Source organism: Tursiops truncatus, chromosome 3 (assembly GCF_011762595.2).
Source record: "Tursiops truncatus isolate mTurTru1 chromosome 3, mTurTru1.mat.Y, whole genome shotgun sequence".
NCBI lineage: Eukaryota > Metazoa > Chordata > Mammalia > Artiodactyla > Delphinidae > Tursiops > Tursiops truncatus.
Genome location: NC_047036.1, coordinates 12,386,488 through 12,408,643, shown reverse-complemented (window position 1 = coordinate 12,408,643; position 22,156 = coordinate 12,386,488). Strand labels below are relative to the sequence as shown.

The 22,156-nt window shown below is 49.8% G+C and overlaps 1 protein-coding gene across 1 annotated transcript in view; it reads left to right on the top strand.

Moving 5' to 3' along the window:
- The window catches only part of ANKH (ANKH inorganic pyrophosphate transport regulator), a 141,593-nt gene extending 120,825 nt beyond the window's left edge, over positions 1-20,768 (top strand). Inside the window, exons 9-12 of the mRNA XM_019951048.3 lie at positions 15,613-15,742; positions 17,523-17,646; positions 18,283-18,382; positions 18,835-20,768. Of these exons, the coding sequence (XP_019806607.1) occupies positions 15,613-15,742; positions 17,523-17,646; positions 18,283-18,382; positions 18,835-18,948 (468 nt within the window). The 3' untranslated portion in view covers positions 18,949-20,768. The remainder of the gene's footprint in view (positions 1-15,612; positions 15,743-17,522; positions 17,647-18,282; positions 18,383-18,834) is intronic.
- Positions 20,769-22,156: the final 1,388 nt, after the last annotated feature.

Genomic DNA, 22,156 nt, shown 5'->3' with positions numbered 1-22,156 from the left:
TCCTGTGGGCTGCGTTCTTGTCACCACTCCCTGTTGTCTCCCTAGAGAGCCTGCCCCGGTCCCTGCGGGCTCACGCGGCAGCTCCCCCGGGCGCCGTCCGGTTCTCACCTGCCGCGTTCGATGCTGCCGTTGTGTGCCTCCTTTGCTCATTTCCCGTGGCTTCTGCGACCCTCTCCCCGGCTGCTTTTCCCTCTTCCTTTCTGAGTGTTCCCGCACAGGCTCCTTGGCAGAACGTCCCTCTTCCTCACTCTGAGTGAGCATCCCGCTCTGTCCATCTCCCTCCTAAGCCCTCTCTCTGCAGGTCGTGGCTTCAGGCGCCGTGTCTGGCTGGTTCCCAGATCAGCGTCTTTGACTCCCATCTCCCTCCTGAGCTTCAGGCGCAAACATCTAACTGCCTCCTGCCCAGAGATGCGCTCTGGTTTCCCACGGGCGCTGACAGCTCCTCCTGTCCCAAAGCGGACTCAATGGTCTGCTCGTGGCCCTGGGCTTTTTCTCCTCTCTGTTCCCTATTTCAGTGACTAGCAAGGACTCCTGCCTGCTTGGTGTTGCCGGAGACAGAAGCCTGGGCTCATCCCCAGCTCGGCTTTCTTCCTCACCCTGACCTCCCCTTGCGGACAGAGCCGGGTCTTAGCCTCCCCCTGAATACCCCTCGGACCTCCCTCTCCTCCATTCCCCACATCGCATCCCTGTTTCTGCTTCTACAGCTCCCGCTCAGCGGGGACCACAGCCCCCAGTGGGGCTCTACACACGTCCCCTCCAAACCAGTCCTCATGGAGCGGCTGGTGTAGAGACCTTCCAGGGGCTCTCTGTGCGACAGAAACCCAAACCCTAAACGAGCAGTGCAAGGCGCATCTCAACGTCCTGCCCCCCGTTCCAGCCACGCAGAGCACTTAGAGCTGAGGGGCCGTTGTGTGTTCTCGCGGCCCAGGCCTCTCCTCACGTTGTCCCTTTGGCCTGAAACCTTCTCCCTTCCTCCTTGTTCAGCGTATGTGACTTGGACTGTCAGCCGGCTTCCCACCCCCTGAGGCCCCCGCTGTCCCCGTCATGCCCCAAGTCCCCCACCATGACTCAGCGCTCTGTAGCCAGCGGGTCTCCGTGAGCGCTGGCGTCATCTCTGCCGTGTTCGCCGTTGTAAATGCCCAGCATCCGGCACAGTGGCTGGCCCAGGACAGGTGCCCAGTAATTATTTTCCGAGTGAATTCATGTATGAAGCCCATTGTCGTAATAACAAACTGATTGCTGCGGGAATCAGTAGGTCACTGTAGAATCAGACCTCTAGAAGTAACTAAGATCCGACTCCCTGAGAGGCGGGAAGGAGGCTGTGAAGACGGACTGCAGTGTCCACAGACGAAGGGCTGGTGAGGCGTCATCCTCATCTCTGCCCTTAGTGTCCGTCTAATCCCTCTTCCACGTGGCAGCCCTTCAAACAACCAAAGCCCGTTTCCAGACCTTTTTAACAGGCTTGGCTTCCAGACCCTGCGGGGTTTAGGTTGTGCTCCTTGAAATTGTTCCAGCTTGTGAGTGTCCTCTGAGAATGTGGAACACAAACGCCAAATCAGGTCTGACCTCGGCTAATGGACTAGAATTGTCCAGTTTTGACTTTATAGTTTTTATTAATGCAGCCTGAGCCTACATGGGCTTTTTCATTTAGCCACATGGCACTGTTAGCCAACAGTGAGACCCCGTTGGCCATATTCTCATGATAGTCGGGGGCTGGCCCCTTCTCGAATCCATCTTTGGGGGATTTGCCAACCTTGAGGTTCCTGGTATCTCCCCACTTCGTTGCTTTCTCAGCCACGCCGATGAGTGTTTTCACTTCAGATGATGTTAGTGATCTGGGACTTGCACAGGCAAAATGCTTCACTCCCTCTTATCAGTTTCGGTCTTCAAATTCCTTTTAACCATGTTTGCCCATTTATTTTAAGATGACCCTCCTTCGTGGAAAAGGTAGACTCAAAGGAGGGGCTTGGAATGTACCCTCGACCCCACTGGTTCTTTCCTCTTCCTCTTCTTACCTCGAGTGTATTTCTGTAGAGCCCTTTCTCTGGATCTCAGCGCCTGCAGCCATTCAGCGTTACCTGGGCTTTTGCCTTCCTGTCCTTATTCATCCACGAGATGGTGAGCCCTTGAAGGTGGTAGTTCTTAGACTTTATCTAGGCTTACCTCCCGGGAACTGGGGAAGAGAGAGCCTGTGAGCCAGCAAATGAAGGCAGGGGGATGGCCGGTACCCCCTTCCCCAGCTGCCGTGTTCCCTCCCCCTGAGAGCAGCCTGGGGACCACCTGACGTCTTCAGGTGCCTTCTGTTCTCTTTTCTGCTTGTTGCAGGGGTTGGGGGAGAAATCTTCTCTTTTGAGAGGTTTCCAGCTCCTTTCAGAATCTCTGGTGTTATCAGATCTTACTTGCCTCTTTCCCGTAAATTCTGAAATCTCTTTTCTTTACTTCATTTTTTAAATTTCCCTGGTCATTGTGAACTTAACAAGAACGTGGTCACTCTCTCCCACGTGAGTGGCCATCTCCTCCTTGACGGTCACAGTTCCGTCCAATGAGGCTGTTCTTTGTCTTGGTCCCCAGCTTCCTGAGCTAATCCTCGTCTGGGGGGCTAGCTTGCAGGTGGCTGGAGAGGGACGGGGTGAGTGTGTGCTCTCCAGAAGCCAGGCACGGAATTGCAACACCCCCGGGTGCCTGTTCCATCTTGCCAAAGCCAGCGCAAAAATACGTGTCATCCAAGGGGTGGAGGCCACTGTAAAAGTTAAGGCGATGATGTTTCGTATTTAAAACATTTTAGTCCTAAAGCGTCAGAACTTCAGGGCCTCACAGGGGCCCTCCCAGAGGGAAAGAAAGCAAAAAGGCTTTCCATCAGAGAAAGAAGCAGTCGAAAAAATCTGCACCATCAGCTGCTTTCTCTGTGACACACTGAAATAATCCCTTTCGGGGAGGTTCAGCTAATCTTAAAACACTTCTTCTGCGGCTCACACTAGGTATGTCCTCGGGAGGCACAAATCCCACAGATACAAACAGAGGGACTCCACTCTGCCCCTCCCCGCAGAACGGCCACCACCTCTGAAAAACAGCGAGGTCACAGACAGTGGCAGTATCTATAGCGCCCCTAATCCTGCCAGGTCAGCACTGGTCACCTGCTCCCCGCGAGGTCTGGGCAGCTTGGCTAAGGCACTGCTGGTAGAAAACACCAGAAAACGCCCTGCGCGCAGGTCACAGGCCTGGAGTCTCGTCCAGTCTTGCCTGTCACAGCCTCAGTTTCCCCCCAGTTAGAGGACTTTTTCATCATTTAAGGATCAGTTTTGCATCTTGCAGTTCAGGATGAGCTCCCCTACTTGCATTTCCGTGTATAATGGACAATCTCGAGTGCTCTGGTCGGCACACTGATTCTCCTCCGTTGCTGCTTCATGGGACAGCATATGTCAGCGTCCAACATATGTCAACATCCAACAAGCACATCAAGAATCCTTCTTCTTCCTTGAGTCCCACCAGTCAGAGCTGCATCTCAGTAAAGCGTTCAGCCCTGAGCCCTTCAGTCGTGTGCTGGACAGCGGCAAAATCTGAGCTGAGAAATAGCGAAACTCACCATCCCACAGGACCTCAGCCTGTGCTCAGAGTTAGAAGCTCAGCTCAGGAGGGTGACCCAGTCTCACTTCCTGTGGCTAAACTGACCCACGAGCTGTCCCTCAGCCATCAGGGTGGCGGACACCACCGGACTTGCGCTGAGCGTGGTACCACGCTGGCCCTGTGTCTCCCACAAGGACGGCCTGTTTGAGCCTTTGTTTCTGCTGGGCTGCCCTACCCCCGTGCCCCGAGACCGCCTTCTCATTGTTCGCATTATCCGGGAGAAGAAAAGGACCTCTTGTGCGTGGGGGAAGGAAAAGGACCAAGGATGCTGAATTTAAGACTTTCTCATTTGGCATCCCTCACGCTATCTGTGTACCGTGAACCATTGGGCCAGCTGGGCACATTTAGACTTCCCAGAGACATGGGGGGAGCAAGGCTTCTGAGTCCCCAAGGCCGGGGTTGAAATCCTGGCCCTGCCCTTTGCAAATGGGCTGACCTGGGGAAAGTCACACAGCCCCTCTGGGTCCTGCTGTCCTTAATAGAGGACCCAAAGCAAAGCCATGACCCTGGGACTGGGTTAAGGATTAAATGACATAGCCTATGGAAGGCCCTTGGCATATAGTAAATAATTGATAAGAGTTAGTTCCTTCCCACTGAGCCTCCGCCCCCCTTCACACTTCTCCCCAAAACTTCAGTCATCCAGCATTTGCGTTTTAAGTCATCATATATTGTAGATTTGAGGGTTCGATTGGTTTGTTCAGGGCAGATTAAAACAATTGAGACTGGTCCCCAACTCTCTACCTCATAACAGAGTGACAGTACAAATCCACAGGTGCGTTCCTTTTTTTAAGTTATTTTATTGAAGTATAGTTGATTTATAATGTGTTGATTTCTACTCTATAGCAAAGTGATTCAGTTATACCTATATATACATTCTTTTTTATGTTCTTTTCCATTATGGTTTATCACAGGATATTGAATATAGTTCCCTGTGCTACACAGTAGGACCTTGTTGCTTATCCATTCTATAAATGATGTTAATCATTTGCATCTGCTAATCCCAAACTCCCAATCCATCCCTCCTCCCACTGGCCCTGCCTTGGCAATCACAAGCCTGTTCTCTACGTCTGTGAGTCTGATTCTGTTTCGTAGATAAGTGCATTTGTGTCATACTTTAGATTCCACATATAAGTGATATCATAAGGTATTTGTCTTTCTCTTTCTGACTTACTTCACTTAGTCTGATCATCTCTAGGTCCATCCATGTTGCTGCAAATGGCATTACTTCATTCTTTTTTATAGCTGAGTAATATTCCATTGTATATATGTGCCACATCTTCTTTATCCATTCATCTGTCGATGGACATTTAGGTTGTTTCCATGACCTGGCTATTGCAAATACTGCTGTTATGAACATTGGGGTGCATGTATCTTTTCAAATTATAGTTTTGTCTGGATATGTGCCCAGGAGTGGGATTGCTGGATCATGTGGCAACTCTATTTTTAGTTTCTTGAGGAATCTCCATACTGTTCTCCATAGTAGCTGCACCAATTTACATTCCCACCAACAGTGCACACGTGCAATTCTTAAAGCAATTAGCAAATGCACGTGCATATTGTGTTGTTATAAGCAGGTTCCTTTCTTTTTTTTTTGCGGTACGTGGGCCTGTCACTGCTGCAGCCTCTCCCGTTGCGGGGCACAGGCTCCGGATGCGCAGGCTCAGCGGCCATGGCTCACGGGCCCAGCCGCTCCGCGGCATGTGGGATCTTCCCGGACCGGGGCACGAACCCGCGTCCCCTGCATCGGCAGGCGGACTCTCAACCGCTGGGCCACCAGGGAAGCCCCAATCTTTTTTATTTTTTTAAATTGTGCTAAAATGCCCCGCACATATAACTTAGCACCTGAACCGTGTGTAAGTGTACAGTTCAGCACATTTATATTGTGCTCCTGTCCTCACCATCCATCCCCAGAACTCTTCAACTTGCGAAACGGAAACTCTCTACCCATTAAATAACCACTCTCTATACCCCGCCCAACACACGCAGCCTCTAGCAAGTTCCAGTTTGACTACTAGCAGTCAAAAAAAGTAAAGGCTAAACATAAGCTAAGGTTGGAACTTCCTAAATATTCTTCAGATCAGGTAAGGAAAGAATTACCATTCTGCAGATATAGATGGGATGGGCGGGAGTTCACAACTGGAGTGCCACCTGCGGCCTTGGTGCATGGCGCCCCCTGCTGTTTGAAGTGTGTTGTTTCTTTCAATCAACCCTTTGTTTCTTACCAAGAATTCAGTCATCTTACATGGGAAAAATGCACCAACTGCTCTTAAGTGTGTATACGGCAATTTCATTGAATCTAAATGATAACAGGGGTGACTTAGTTTTCATATTCTTAAGCTGATTTTTAAAATTACATCTGAAAATGTTAATATAATATTTTATCAAAAATGTGCTGTAACCGTTCATGGTTACGTCAACTCCCCTATGAAAATATTCCAGGTAGATGTTTATAATAATTGTAACTGTCAACAAGACACGCGGAGAACATTAGGCGGTACCTAAATACTCGGTACCAGGCTTTGCCACGCTCCCTAGCTTAACCGAAAACCGAGCTCTGTTTCTCTCAGTAATAGAGGTGGTTTACTCCATCTGTCTCAGCCTACTGAAACTTTTGCTGGCCTGACCTTACATCAGAAGTCACCCTTTTTATGTATCTCTTCACTGTACACTGTTGTAATTCTCACTGTGCTACCCATGACTCTGTCCCGCCCGGAAGTGCTTTTCTCTGTCGCCTCCTCCCGTGCTGCCCCTTCGCTTTCATGCCCGTGTGGCTGTTCACCCCTTCAGAGGATGGGTCAGCGGTCCCCGATCGGCAGCTCCGAGGGGCAGCAGCCCGTTCCCTCTGGAGGTTACTACAGGCTTGCTCCTGTCACCCCCTTTAATGCTGCTCCCCAGAAATTGGGTTTGTCAGCCTTTTCACACATGGTCTGCTTGAGCATTTCCACACTAGTAAAACAGCACTTTTTTCCCCTCAACACTGGGACTCACCCTGGTTCTGAAGAGTCAGTCCTGATGAAATGCTGTCGTTCCGCTGGGGATGTGGTGACTTCTCACGAGCTCACCGATGGCACTAGGAAAGCTCTTAGAAACAGCCCCATCTAGTTCAGGCAGCCGCCAGCAAGGAGAGTAACTGTGGAGAGCGCAGGCCGGGGGGCCCCCCCCCCGTGGGCAGCCAGGCCTCCAGCCTGAAGGAGAGTGATGCTTGCTCAGTCACGTCACATCACACCCTCTCACACTGCACAGGGACACCTCAGCACACTCTTGGAACCCTAACTCCAGGCGCCTCCAGGTTTGAGCGTTTCTCACCTCCTGGTCCGAGGCCATCTCTCACCTGGATTGTTGCAGCAGCCGCTCCTCCACAGGGCTCCCCCGACCTCCACAGTCTGTTCTCACACGGCCCTGGGAGAGCCTGTCAAAACAGCAGTCCGATAGCGTCACTCCTCCAGTCCACAAAGTCCCGAGGCTCCCAGAGTCACAACCATGACCTGCAAAACCCTTCAGGAAATGCCCCTGCCCCACCCCTACCCTCCTCCACTCCCACCACACATGTGCAGACAGCGCAATGTCGTGACGCTAAGAACCAAAAGGCCAAATGGCATTCCCGGGTCTCTGAAAACTCAAGCGAGGTAGGCGTGTGTGCGTCCTATCGAGTCCGCCTTCTTTTGCCTCCAACCTCAACCCTCAAGTAGATCGAGTCAGGGTGCCTTCTGCCTGGAGTGACATTAGATGCGGTTTGAAAACCGAGCCGGCGGACACCTCTGAAAGCCGCCCCTCGTTCTGAAGCAAGACTGCTTCATCCCTGTCATCGGCACGTACGAAGGTTGACTTTATCTGTGAAGACAGACTCACGGGGCCCTTTTTATTCTAAATTATTTTCTGAACCAGAAGAAAGAAGACCCGCTCTTTGTGGTAAAACAGGGAAAAGTACAAAGAGGAAATAAAATCAACCCTAATCTCAACACCTGCAGATGACCCCACCGTTGGTATTTTATTGCGGTTCCAGGAAACCTTTTACAGTGATGATAGCTGAGGTTGATCACATTCGCCGTGCCCGGCACTGGTGGGAGCATTTTGTGCAGATCCTGGGCTCCTCAGCCTGGGTCCCCAGGTGTGCTGGCGGTCTGGTCATCTGAGGTGCACTGAGGAGCTGGCACCAGAATGTAAGTCAACTCACTCATCAAGCACACCGTCCAGAGCCTAGCCTGTACCCACCGCTTTGTGGGCGGCATTGTTGAGGGTTACCACTGGTTTACCCAGTGGAGACTTAACCCCAATTAAACATAAGTTGATCCCTTCTTTCTAAGTAAAACCTCCAAATAAGACTGATGCCCAGGGCCGGCTATTTTAATTCAGAACAGCTGCATGTATTTCACTTCTTCTAAACGCAGGGGTTCAGAATGTCTGACTTGATGCTAATGCTGATTGTTCAGGGTAATGGAGACAGCTTTGTGAGTTCCTCAAAAGCGTGGTCAACAGCTTCTGGAAATTAAGTCAAAACCTGAGTTCTTGGCAGTGTTCCTTCGTGGAATGGAGTCCTCTCAGGATGCATGGGAACAGCTGTCTCACTGTGGCTGGGTTTCTAAGTTCTCTGAGTTCAAATGCTGACGGAGACAATTAGCTTCTTCAAATTCCAATCCCAAGTCCTTGGGAAAGAGACTCAGTCCCAGGGCAAGTCAGGGACTGACTCTGTGGATGAGGAAGGTCTTGGGAAAGATGCCTGTGGTGTGGTTCTAGTCACATTGATTCAGACTGTAAGATCTTAGGCCCAGAAGTGTTATTTCTGTAAGTTTTGGGGCTTCCTTCATCCTTGCTGAACACTCTAATCCTATTTGGGAATCTCAATACATGGTAAAACTGTGTCAGAACTTAGCTGACTACTGCATGGATTTAGAAGTGAAGGGTTAAATACTGCCCCCAATATAGAACAACTATATACAGCCGAAGCCTGCTACCAGATTGCTTCTAAGGGAGATGGTAGATGACTCATTGATTTGCCCAACCAAACCCTCATTAGAAATGTGACCGTGACACATATGCTGACCAGAAACTTCATGTTAAGCTTGTGAATAAAAGGGCTGCAGCCCTTTGGTTAGTTTCTACACAGGCTAACGTGATTTTTTTTTTTAAAAAGAAGCCAATGATCATGGAGACAGAAGGTTTGTCTGGAGTGGTCTGCACTCTACTCGAGATGAATGTATCTTGAAATACAAATAGGTATCTCGAGACAGCAGAAGCAGATGAAGAACTACCATCCTGCAGACTGTGGAACGAAAACCACATTCACAGAAAGACAAAATGAAAAGGCAGAGGACTGTGTACCAGATGAAGGAACAAGATGAAACCTCAGAAAAACAAATAAGTGAAGTGGAGATAGGCAACCTTCCAGAAAAAGAATTCAGAATATTGATAGTGAAGACCATCCAGGACCTCGGAAAAAGAATGGAGGCAAAGATCAAGAAGATGCAAGAACTGTTTAACAAAGACCTAGAAGAATTAAAGAACAAACAAACAGAGATGAACAATACAATAACTGAAATGAAAACTACATTAGAAGGAATCAATAGCAGAATAAGTGAGGCAGAAGAACGGATAAGTGACCTGGAAGACAGAATGGTGGGATTCACTGCTGTGGAACAGAATAAACAAAAAAGAATGAAAAGAAACGAAGACAGCATAAGAGACCTCTGGGGCAACATGAAATGCACCAACATTCGCATTATAGGGGTCCCAGAAGAAGAGAGAGAGAAAGGACCAGAGAAAATATTTGAAGAGATTATAGTCGAAAACTTCCCTAACATGGGAAAGGAAGCAGCTACCCAAGTCCAGGAAGCCCAGCGAGTCCCATAAAGGATAAACCCAAGGAGAAACATGCCGAGACACATAGTAATCAAATTGACAAAAGTTAAAGACAAAGAAAATTTATTAAAAGCAACAAGGGAAAAATGACAAATAACATACAAGGGAACTCCCATAAGGGTAACAGCTGATTTCTCAGCAGAAACTCTACAAGCCAGAAGGGAGTGGCATGATATACTTAAAGTGATGAAAGGGAACAACCTACAAGATTACTCTACCTGTCAAGTGTCTCATTCAGATTTGACGGAGAAATCAAAAGCTTTACAGACAGGCAAAAGCTAAGAGAATTCAGCTCCAACAAACCAGCTCTACAACAAATGCTAAAGGAACTTCTCTAAGTGGGAAACACAAGAGAAGAAATGGACCTACAAAAACAAACCCAAAACAATTAAGAAAATGGTCCTAGGAACATGCATATCGATAATTACCTTAAACGTGAATTTATTGGGCTTCCCTGGTGGCAGAGTGGTTGAGAGTCCGCCTGCCAATGCAGGGGACACGGGTTCGTGCCCCAGTCTGGGAGGATCCCACATACCGTGGAGCGGCTGGGCCCGTGAGCCATGGCTGCTGGGCCTGCGTGTCCGGAGCCTGTGCTCCACAACGGGAGAGGCCACAACAGTGAGAGGCCCGCGTACCGCAAACACAAAAACAAAAAACGTGAATTTATTAAATGCTCCAACCAAAAGACACAGGCTTGCTGAATGGATACAAAAACAAGACCCATATATATGCTGTCTACAAGAGACCCACTTCAGACCTAGGGACACATACAGACTGAAAGGGAGGGGATGGAAAAAGATATTCCATGCAAATGGAAATCAAAAGAAAGCTGGAGTAGCATTATTCATATCAGATAAAATAGACTTTAAAATAAAGAATGTTACAAGAGACAAGGAAGGCCACTACATAATGATCAAAGGATCAATCCAAGAAGAAGATATAACAGTTATAAATATATATGCACCCAACATAGGAGCACCTCAATACATAAGACAAATGCTAACAGCTATAAAAGAGGAAATGGGCAGTAACACAATAATAGTGGGGACTTTAACCCCTCACACCAATGGACAGATCATCCAGGCAGAAAATTAATAAGGAAACACAAGCTTTAAATGACACAATAGACCAGGTAGGTTTAATTGATATTTATAGGACATTCCATCTGAAAACAGCAGATTACACTTTCTTCTCAAGTCCACACGGAACATTCTCCAGGATAGATCACATCTTGGGTCACAAATCAAGCCTCGGTAAATTTAAGAAAACTGAAATCATATCAAGCATCTTTTCCGACCACAACACTATGAGATTAGAAATAAATTACAAGGAAAAAAATGTAAGAAACACAAACACATGGAGGCTAAACAGTATGTTACTAAATAACCAAGAGATCACTGAAGAAATCAAAGAGGAAATCAAAAAATGCCTACAGACAAATGACAATGAAAACACGACGATCCAAAACCTATGGGATGCAGCAAAAGCAGTTCTAAGGGAAGTTTATAGCAATACAAGCCTACCTCAAGAAACAAGAAACATCTCAAATAAACAACCTAAACTTACACCTAAAGGAACTAGAGAAAGAAGAACAAACAAAAATTCATCTAGACTAGATAGGTGAATAATGCACTGGGTAAATAAGAATAGATGGAGAAATGTTATTAATAAATGTACTAAATAACATGATACTCTCATTTACCTAAACTTTCAAAAACAATGTAAATAGTTCAAGTAGATTCTGTTTTCATCAGTAGCTAGGGTAGGGGTTCAAATGGGGAGACCCCTAGAGGGATGCATGAGAATCTGAGATTGGAGAAACCACGCTTGTCTCTCCCAACCTGGAAACTGTGATCTGCTGCAGGTATAAGACCCATACCTCTATCCCCACAAAGATACACAGGGGAGCTCAGGTATTCTCCAGCTGCACTGGGGCAGATAAATGTTGTGAATGAATCAACGTGCATTCATCATCATGTACATTTGTAATTTGTCTGTGATGGTAGGTGGCAGTGATCCCGTCCTGAAAATTACTCTGGAATCATGCCCACGACACTGACATGCTAATCACATGTTTGGGGGCTTAACCAGAGAGGCAGGGGTCCTGTTTGGGCCACTTGCTAGCTGTGTGGTCTTGAGCAGGTGAAGAAAACTTTATGTGCCTGGTCTCTTCATCTGTAAAGTGGGTAGTAATAGTACAGCTCTCATAGGAAAGTAAAGATGAAATGATTTAGTGTGTACAAAGCATTTCTTCCGGTTCCCGGCCCATAAGAAGTGCTACATAGTGTTTGCTATTTTAATATCCCCGTCATTGTTGTCATAGACATAGGTGCCGAATCTTCCCAAGAAATGGATTAAAATGATGCAAGCAAACAAGTCACTGATTCTTAAAAAAAAGAAAGAAAGAAAAAGAAAAACAAATAAGTATCTCAAAATTCAAAGTAAAAATTTCATGGTCAGTGCCTGGACCTCAGAAAAAGAGTCACAGTCTGTCAAATAAAAGAGGAGTGGGTCATGGGTCTTCTTTTTTTTTTTTTTTTTAACCTTTTGGTTTTAGAATTATTTTAGATTTACAGAAGCATTGTGAAGATAGCACGGACCCTTCACCCCACACTCCATCTTACCCCTCTGTGGTACATTTGTCACAAATAAGGAACCAACCCCAGTACGTTATTGTGAACTAAACTCCACAGTTCATTCAGATTTCATGAGCGTTTTCCTCGTGTCCTTTCTCTGTTCTAGGATCCCATCCGTGCTACCACGTTACAGTTTGTCATCTTGTCTCCTTAGCCTTCTCTGGTCTGTGAGAGTTTCTCAGACTCTGCTTGTCTTTGTGGCCTTGTCAGTTTCGAGGAATACTGGTGAGGCACTATGTAGAATGTCACTCAATTTGGGTTTGTCTGGGGTTTTTCTCATGGTTAGACTGGGCATATGGGCTTTCAGGAGGAAAACCACATAGTTAAAGGGCCGTTCTCATCACATCTCCTCAAGAGAACATGCTCTCAACATGACATCACTGATGATGTTACCTTGATCACCTGGCCCATTATGTTTGCCAGGTTTCTCCACCGTGAAGGTTGTTTTCCCCTTTTCCATCTTGTCCTTCTTTGGAAGGAAGTTACTGTGATCAGCCCACACTCCAGGAGTGGGGAGCTACGCCTCCACCTCCCTAAGGGGGGAGTATTCTATTCCTATCTGTTTATATATATCAGTATAGACTCATGGGTATTTGCTCTGTGCTGTGGCTCATAATTCAATACTACATCATTTTTTGTTGCTCAGATTCCTCCAGCTTTGCCAGCGGGAGCTCTCTCTTCTGGACTCCCGTGTCCTTCGATGTATCGTTCCAGGCTGACGGTCTTGTATAGTTCCCACCCTAGTCCTAGAGTGAGCCATTTCTGCAAGGACCCCTGGTTCCTTTTTGGAGAATAAATAGAAGCACCAAGATCGGGGCATGGAGTGGGTGGTTGTGCTTCGCTGGCTGCTTCCTCATGAGATAATGTTGACAGCAAGCTCAGCGGCAGAAAACCCAAGCCTGCAGCTACTCCCAGGAACAAGTCATGTTCACTGTCAGTAGCTCATGAGGTTTGCGTTCTGGTGTGGAAAAGTCAATGTCATTAGGCTCTGCAAATATTTGAGGAAAACGGCATGTCCTGGTCAACTAGGAGGGCATGTTCTAAGTCAAGACTACTCTGGGTGAACTCCTCAGAAAGACACTTTTCCTGAAATATTCTTTGTTAGGTTAGCTTCTAGAGCGTCTTGTTTTCTGAAACAGACTGGTTAAATCTCATCTGATGATGATGCTAGGGGTCAGTATGTTTCTTGGAAAAATTTGATCTGCATATAGGGATTGTAGCTTTTAACCAACCAATCCTACTTCTGAGTTGCATGTATTTCTTTCTGGGCGATGCTGGAAATAAGTCACTTTTTTTTAAAGAACGTGCTGGAAGGTAAGGAGCATTTTCATACTGGAAGTATAGCAAAGGCAAAGGGTCCAATTCAGAGACTTCAGGGAGAAAAAGAAAGGAAGTGTCGATCCATGTGGCATTGCTTCCCTTTAAACCTGTGATTGCTGAAGCCCCGGACTAGACTGAGAGCATTCAGTGACACCGATCTAGAAAGACCCAATCTAGGCTGCAGGTGTGTGGGGCTGAAAACCCGAGAAGAAGCACCTCGGTGGCCCGTGGCCTTGATAGGGGCCTGTGGGGTGTCTTTGGCACAGACAGATACCAGATGGAGAACAGAGGGGCTTAGTGGTGTCAAGTTAAATCATACTGTCGACTTTTAGAAATGACATATCAAGCCTCCCTCCTGGGAAGCTCTATTAGAGATCCACCGAGCCTTACTGTTTTGCTTTCAAGGGACCAGAACTGCAGTCACCCGCCCTGGTTACTCGATATTTATGTCAGTGTCTCCAGTAATTTGGGTGCACTTGCTATCTTGCGTCCTCAGGTTGGACGCCTCCAAAGGTTACTGACCTTCTCCTCCAGGGCAGTGGAGAGCCTCCAGGTGACCATTATCTGTGCAGAGAAGCCAGAGGGAGCACTGACCTTTGCCACCGGTGCCTGCTCGCACCTTCCTCTCTGACATGCAATTACACGCTCCTTTTTCCTCGGTTTGTGGTCATTTAAAAGGCACTTCACGGCGATTTCGCAAGGCACAGAGAGATTGCAACAGGAGGCATTATCTCACATTCAGATAATCACTGGCTACAAAATAAGGAAAGCCTGCCGATGGTTTTCCTGGAAGCTTAAGTTGTTTATTTTTTTTTAGCAGAACGCAGCCTAGAGAGCTCCCTCCAGCCAGAGAGGAAACCCAGGATAGCTTATCCTCCATTAGTCCTGATGCACAATCAAGTCCAGAGTTGGGGCAATGCTCACTTATCTTAATTCTTTACAGCTTTACTGCTGTGGAAAATATTTGAAGGGAGGGATGATCAATCTACTTGTCAAGAAATTGAACCGTGTCCCAGTGCTGTGCTCAGTGTCGTTGTGAACGTATCATGAAATTGCCACTATTCCTGGGCCGTAGGCGTGAGTGACAGCCCACCATTTCAGGCTGGCAGCTTTGCAGTGAGAAAAGATGGCAGGGCTACTTGTCCAGGACACTAGGTAATACAGCCTCCGAGCTCCGAGTTGCTAGATCTTAGGAAGTATTTTTCCCTTCATGTCAGAGATGGGGTGTAAGTACTTGCATCAGGCAGTAGGGTTAAATGATGGTACATCTGTCATCTTCGAAAATCAAGTGGGCTACTCTTCCCAGATGCTGAAAAATACAAGATAGAATACAAGTTCCATTGCATTTATAAAAGTGAAACGTATTTATAACGGACCCTCCAAGGTATTTTTTTAACATATTTCAACATGACATAGTAAACAGGACCAGCCTAATTCCATGAAACTTAATTTACCCAAAACCTAAAGGTCGTTATAGTCTAAAACTTCAGTGTTCTGTTTTTACACGAATGCAATTCATTTTATAATGCATTCACTTTCATTTTAGAGAAGAATCACTTACATCTTAAGAAAGGGAGAGAAGTGTTTTATGCAACTGGCATTTTTCTGACATTCTCTTCCAAAGTTATAGCATTACATTTTTAAATTCAGCTTTTCAATCGGTTATACACACACAAAGCTTAAAAAGTCAGGCCTCTAAGAACTGGTCCCCGCAATAGCTTTCTCCCAACCTGCCCTCGCCTTTTCTCCTACTCCCAGATCCGGTTCAATGCAATTCTGCCTGCGTCCAAATGCTTTCAGGTCACTTTTTATTGTTTGGTTAAAATTAATGTAAAAATTACATGAATAGACATGCTCACCCTGAACTAACTGAGCTGTCCAGCAGCCTAGATAAGCCTTCCACACTGGCCCGGCTACCCGCTCAGATGCCCTCCTGTCACATGGGCCCCGCTGCCAAGCTCCCTTTGGGGCAGGTGTGGCGAATGGGCCAGGGCCTGTGTTGTCAGGTGAGAACAGAGCAAGGCGGAGGCAGCTCGAGGACCCATGTGCCAGTCCCCTGATCGGGCAGGTTCACCCTCTCTCCTAGCTCCTCGGGGATCACGTGACACCTGCCTTCCCATCTCACTTACGTACACCTTTTTCTAACAACCTCGCTTCCCGTCTTTCTTCCCCGCAGCTCTGTTTTGTGATGTTCTGGACTCCCAACGTTTCCGAGAAAATTTTGATAGACATCATCGGCGTGGACTTCGCCTTCGCAGAACTCTGCGTCGTTCCCTTGCGAATCTTCTCCTTCTTCCCGGTTCCAGGTAAACAGAGAATGAAAGAAAAATTCCTATTTCCCCTCATGCCTGATTCAGTCTTCTTTGTTGGCAAACGTTTGCAGTCCTGTCCCCCCCCAAAAAAAATTTTTTTTTTAAGTTTTCAAATTTCACAGTAGATTAAAAAGATGCGAAGACATTATCCAGTCAGTTGAAAGTTTGAGAAACCAGTCGAACAGGTGTCATTTGTTTCTTAAAGGACAGTGGTTGCAAACTCAGTCAAAAGAGCCCAAAGGGATAGCATGAGAAGTTCCAGGGGCAGCAGAACAGTTCTGTGTCTTCACTGCGGTGATGGCTACACAAATCTATGCCTGTCTTAAGGCTCTAAAAGGACCGCTGGAGAAAAGAAGAATCCAGTCAGAGCCGAGGCCAGAAATGGGCCGTGGAGCTGGTCGAAGCCGGGGCCGATGGCACACCTGCCACCCTGCGCCTGTTCCCAAGTCAGGCCACGAGCTGCCCCTGCTCTGAGATGCCAGGCATCCCTGGAGACTCTTGGGGTGCCCTCTGGTCCTTGGGGGTGGGGTGGGGGTCACCGGGGGAGCCAAGCTTTGGCGCCACCTGGAAGAGGCTGCACTTGGTGGAGATCAAGGCACGTGTCGTTGACTCCCCAGTCTGGACTTGAGCGGGCGCTGGAGGTCCCAGAGCTAGGACTGGGGTGGGACTCGCCTTTCGTCTTTCCTCGCCTGTCAGACCCCGGGGCGTGCAGACAGCCGGCCCCACCTGTCTTCGCCACCTGCTGGGTTTGGGCCAATCAGGTTAGCATCCCGCCCGTGCGGCCTCACCCTCTCCCTTGGCCAAACACAAGTGAGTGTCTGTCTGTGTCTCAAAAATTCAATGCTTCCACCTGGGGCGGGCAGAGCCCGGCGTCAGACCAGGAAGACTGCAGATTCTTCCTCCAGAGGTACCCTGGACATGAGCTTTCACCCCAGGAATTGAGCACTTCCTCCCCCTCGATAGGCCTATGCCTGCTGCCGCCCACACGGGATGAAGGGCTAAGCCTCCCTCTTCCCCAAACCCCACCCAGTTTCAGATCAAACCTAAATGTCGCCCAGGGTGTCTGTGCCCCAAACCAGCCTGTCAATACTTGACGCACTGTCCTTGGAGCCCCTCCTTGGAGCTGGGGCTGGTGCCCTGCCTGCCCTCCGGAAGCTCACAAGTCAGGGTGGGGAGACAGGGTACCGGGGAGACAGGGTACCGGGAACATGTTGTGAGGCCTTTATGAAAACGAGGGAGCCAGCTGAGGACCAGTGGTCAGGATGCTGGGGAGGAAACAGGGAAGGGATGCCCGTCCCTCTTCCTCACCCATGCCTCCCGCCTCTGCTCCTCCCCCAGCCTGCGGGCTGGGAAACCCAGCTTCTGGTCCAGCTCCTCTCCTCCCAGAGTCAACCTGGATCACCATCAAGTTGCCGCTTCTCTCTGAGTTTTCTAGACCAGTGTGATCAGAGCTTGAGGCTAGGCGGGGGCGGGGGGGGGGGGGGAGGGACCGGCAGCAGCCCTATGCCCCAGGGATGGAGGTCACGGCGGCGAAAGGGGCTGCCTACAGCCCACTCTCTGGACACTAAGGCTGTGAAGCGAGGGAGCCGAGGTGGGCACGGGGCTCCCCCAGGCCCAGAGGCGGGGGTTCTGCAGCCCCGGCGGGAAGACGAGGTGACCAGCGCAGGGCAATGGCAGCGAGGGACCCTGGATGCGCTGCGGGGTCTCTGGGGGTTGGAAGCAGCAGGACGGGAGAAGCGGGGCGTTGCTGACGGGTCCTCGGCTCTCCCCTCAGTCACCGTGAGGGCCCATCTCACCGGGTGGCTGATGACCCTGAAGAAGACGTTCGTCCTGGCCCCCAGCTCGGTGCTGCGGATCATCGTGCTCATCACCAGCCTCGTGGTCCTGCCCTACCTGGGGTACGTGGTCGGGGGTCCTGCAGGTCCTGCTGCCGCTTACGCGCTCTGTCCAGAAGGTGACATCTGCTCTTGCCCGGGAAATCCCCAAGCACGCTAGAGTCAGAAATGCCGGGGGATGCCTTGGTTCGCTGCCCAGGCCCAGGCGGGGGGCTGTCGAGATCCATTCCAGAAAAGTACTTTCGGGGTCAGGCCCGTCCACAAACCGCATTGAGCGTCTATCACGGCGTGGCAGGCACAGGAAGGGGAAAAACACCAGGGAGCAAGGGCGTCGCCCTGGTCCTCAGGGGCTCCCGGTCCCTTGGGGAAGGGGCATGGTCCGTCCCACGGCTTGGGAAACCTCACCGTGCAGAGAGGACGGGCGGGATGCTGGGGGCTCACAGCGGGAGCCGCGCGCCTCCCCCAGGAGATGCTGAGCTGAGACCTGACGCAGGAGTGAGAGCTGCCGGGCCGGAGTTCCAGGCCCCTCCCCCTGCAGGGGGCCCGTTTACTAGCTGCAGCCCTAACCAGCAGATCTCGGACGCGATCGTCAGGTCCCCCTGTTGGCTACACCTCTCCTGGGTTTTGGCTGGGTTTTGACTCTCTTTGTGCCTCAGTGGGGCTTTAACAGACAAATGGCCTTTGTGTGCTCATCCCCAGGGTACACGGAGCCACCCTGGGCGTGGGCTCCCTCCTCGCGGGGTTTGTGGGAGAATCCACCATGGTCGCCATAGCAGCATGCTACGTCTATCGGAAACAGGTGAGAGATGGAGACAGAACCGCGCACCTGCCTGGCACTCCCCAGGTGTAGGAGACAGAGTCTGCACGGTCTGCGTACGGCCGTGGAGGGGAGGGGAGGGGAGGGCACAGCCCCCCGCTGGCAGGGGCTGCAGGGAAGTGGCGTCCTCGGGCAAAGGCAGGTCTCCATCAGCTGATGGGCGGGTCGGGAGGTGGGAGACAGGATCCGCCCACCCCTCACCCGCACCCCGAATGCTTAACGCAAGAGCCAGGCACACAGTCCACTCCCGAGTAACCCCCCTGTAAGCAACATGCTGGCCTAAGATGCAGCCTCGGCGAGGTCGCCCCAGCCATAAACGAGATCCCAGTCCGCGGCGAGGGGTCCCCGGAGAGCCCGTGGCCTCCCCCTGCTCTTGGCTCTGCTGCGCTGCGTCCCTGCCCCAGCCCCGCGCTGATGAGTCTGCTTTGGTCTAGAAAAAGAAGATGGAAAACGAGTCGGCCGCCGACGGGGAGGACTCGGCGATGACGGACGTACCTCCAGCAGAGGAGGGCACGGACGCCGTGGAGATGCAGGAGGGGCGCGAATGAGGCGCGGGCGCCCGGGCGCTGCAGGGACGGCCAAGATGACACTTAAGCGTCATCCGGTCTCCCGTCGTGTTTTGTTCCGCTTTCGTCTTTGGTTTTCGCTTGGGTAATGAAAGAGGCCTTGATCTTACGGTTTCACGGCCACTCTGGCATACTGGGTATGCCCACGCTGATGTGAAGACCTGCAGAACGGTCTCGCCGTTGCTTTGTGGAAACAAACCAAACGACTGACTTCATGCCCCCGCTCCGTGAGAACCCCGAAGACATAGCTGCCTCGTAGCCCACGTTGCCTCCCCACCCCCTCGGACAGTCTCCCCTTGGAACCAAAGGACCGCGGCTGTGCCGTCCATCGCCCCTCAGACACCACCGCCCGGCGGGCCACAGACTGACCCTGTCCCCTTGCATCGCTCTTGAGAACCAATAGGTGACAACTCGGCTTTCTTTGGTCGGCTTCCCAGTAACGTGACTGTCAAGAGATGTGGCTCAGAGGCACCGCACCGTGGATGCGACGTGTGAACGCGCTGGACAGGTGGACGGACGGAAATAATCTCCCGTGGGAAGGTGTGAGGTGCCTTGGGGGCAGAAACTGACACATGCAAACGATAGCACTTCACCTCGCCTCTTCCTAGGTTTGAGTGCGCGCTCACTTTCAGGCCCTGTCCTGTACGTACGTGGGCTACCTTGTTAAAGTTGTCCCGAAGCGCATCTCCGGGTTGCCGCGTCCTTGGGCATGACTTTCCCTGAAGGCTTGTTTTTCCACCCACCTTTCCTGAAGATGGCACTAGAGCAAGGGAAACGGACGGAGCATTCTAACTTTACGTTTTAGTTTTTAAAGTGAACTGAAGCTTTAAGTCATAATCTAGCATTCTAATGCCAGGTTGCTGTATCATCACTTTGAAAGTAGAGTTATGACCTGGTCCTAACCGTGCGGCACAGGTAATTCCGAGTGTACTTCTGTACTCCCCTCTCACACCACACGAGAAAGCAAGACATTTTATAAACGACAGCAAAGTCACTATGTGATATTCCCTGAAATGACACATTTGAAATCCATTCAGTGCAGTATATTTTTCTAAGTTTTGGAAAGCGGGTTTTTTCTTTAAAAAAAAATATGGACACAGTTCACTAAATTCTTGATTTAGTCAAAATTCCTAGACTGAAAGAACCTAAACACAAAAATATTTTAAAGATATAAATATATACTGTATATGTTATGTAATTTATTTTAGGCTATGATACATTTCCTATTTTCGCATTTTCAATAAAATGTCTCTAATACAATACGGTGACAGCTCGTGTGCTCAACATACCTGCAGTTGAAACGTATTGTATCGATGAACAGTGTGTCTTGTTTGCAGCAGTTTTACAGTCTGTCATTTGTACATAAATGTAAGGGTCAGCAAATGACAAGAGAACTATTTTTCATTATGAGCAACAGGGGTATAAATGGGTCAGCTGATGTAGACAATAGTGGGAATGGAAATATATGCTAGAAGGGCAAAAAAGAAAGAAGTCGTCAAGCCTTTTGCGTTTATTGCTTTCAGTGCCGCGTAATCATATCGTTCCTCATAGAAAAAAGAATGTAAAGGCTCGGAGTCAGCCATGAATATCACAGGGTTCGTTCACATGTCTGGACACCCAGTGACCCCTGGGGGACAAATCCTCATGTGCTTCCTCTGAGCGGGTTTTCCGCTGAGAATTAAGATGCATCGCTTTGGGGTGGTTTCAGGGGCAGATCTGAGAAGATGGGGGAAAAAATCTAATTGTATCGGCTTTTTTAAAGTACATGACTAGAAAATTAAACAGCAGTATTTTTTAACATGTGTGACTAGTATTTCATGCTTGTGGGGTTGGAGCTTAAAGAGTAAATTGAAAAAGCAAATTCTTTCCCTCCGAATCGGGGAAGACCAGCTAGGCTCTTCATTATGCGATTAGAACACAGCATTACAACCTCAGAGACACCTTCGGTGATAAGAGTCACGGGCCAGGGTGTTTTGTTAAGAGTTTCAGAAAACACAGGAAACAAGCCCCGACCCAGGCCACCGTGACGGGGCTGCCGATTGTACAGGGCGCACATGTCTTAAAAACCTTTCTCCTCCAGCCATATGCCCTCTCCTCCTGGGTTCCTTCATTCGCTTGGGCTGCTAAAGTCACTTCACAGCTTGGGCTGACAAGCACACACCTTAACCTCCAGAGCAAACCCCGCTGCTGGCAGGTTCTTCTGCAGCTGTTCTAACCAACACAGACAGGAGAGGAAGAGGAATGGGTCTCCTTCCCACTTTTCAGCGTGAGGGGGGGCACCCCTTTGACTTCGCCGCCCAAAGAAATGTGCCTCCAACCCAGGTTTCTTTTTCCATGCGAGTCGCTCAGCTGACAGAAGTATTTAGGGAGCCGTGCCTGGAGGGTCTCAGGTCAAGGACCGTGGAAAGACCAGACGTGACTTTCGCAGTGTGGACCCATGCCTCGTAGACACACGGGATCCAAAACCACGGGGCCATCAAGCTGCTTGTATTTAGATGCTGCGAAGTCTGGGCTGCTCAGAGTGGTCTCTCCATCCCGAGGGCCTTCTCTGGGCCAGCTCAGGTCAAGAGCGGCTTGTCGCGTGGCCTCTCTGCCTTCTGAGGGGCACAGGCGAGGTCATTCTCAACGCAGCTGCTGTGGGCTCTGAGCGGGACCTCAGTGTCACTGGCGTGGGCGAGACACCAAGATCTGAGCCGGAGGACGCAGGCTGGGCTTGCTCTAGGGCCGCCACTCGGCTCAGGGCGTGTCCAGAGGTTTGCACGTTAGCTGGAAGCCCTCACTTGAGACTCTTTCATTTGGGCACAAAGGCCGCTGGTTTACGTCACTGTGGTTTACGCCCCCCTCGTTGCCTGCCTCAGGCTGGTCTTGTGCAAAAGTCCATCTTCTTTGTTTTGCACATGTGTTTTGCACCAGCAGTTGGTTTGGCTCTGAAACTGTCCAGGGATGGCCCATACCCTCAGAAATGGAAACTTCTAGTGATAGTTTAGGGTATATGGGATGGGGCCAGGCTTCACGACAGTAGTAAAAGCGCTTGGCTTTTCACTCCCCGAGTCCTCCCAGCAAATAACGTCTGGAGGTGCCCGGGAGGCCCACGAGAAAGGAGGCCCGGGGGCTCCGCTGTAGTCCCGCTCCATCAAGACCCCAGGGCACTTCCCAACCAGGAGCCGGCTCTGTGGTTGGTCCCCACATG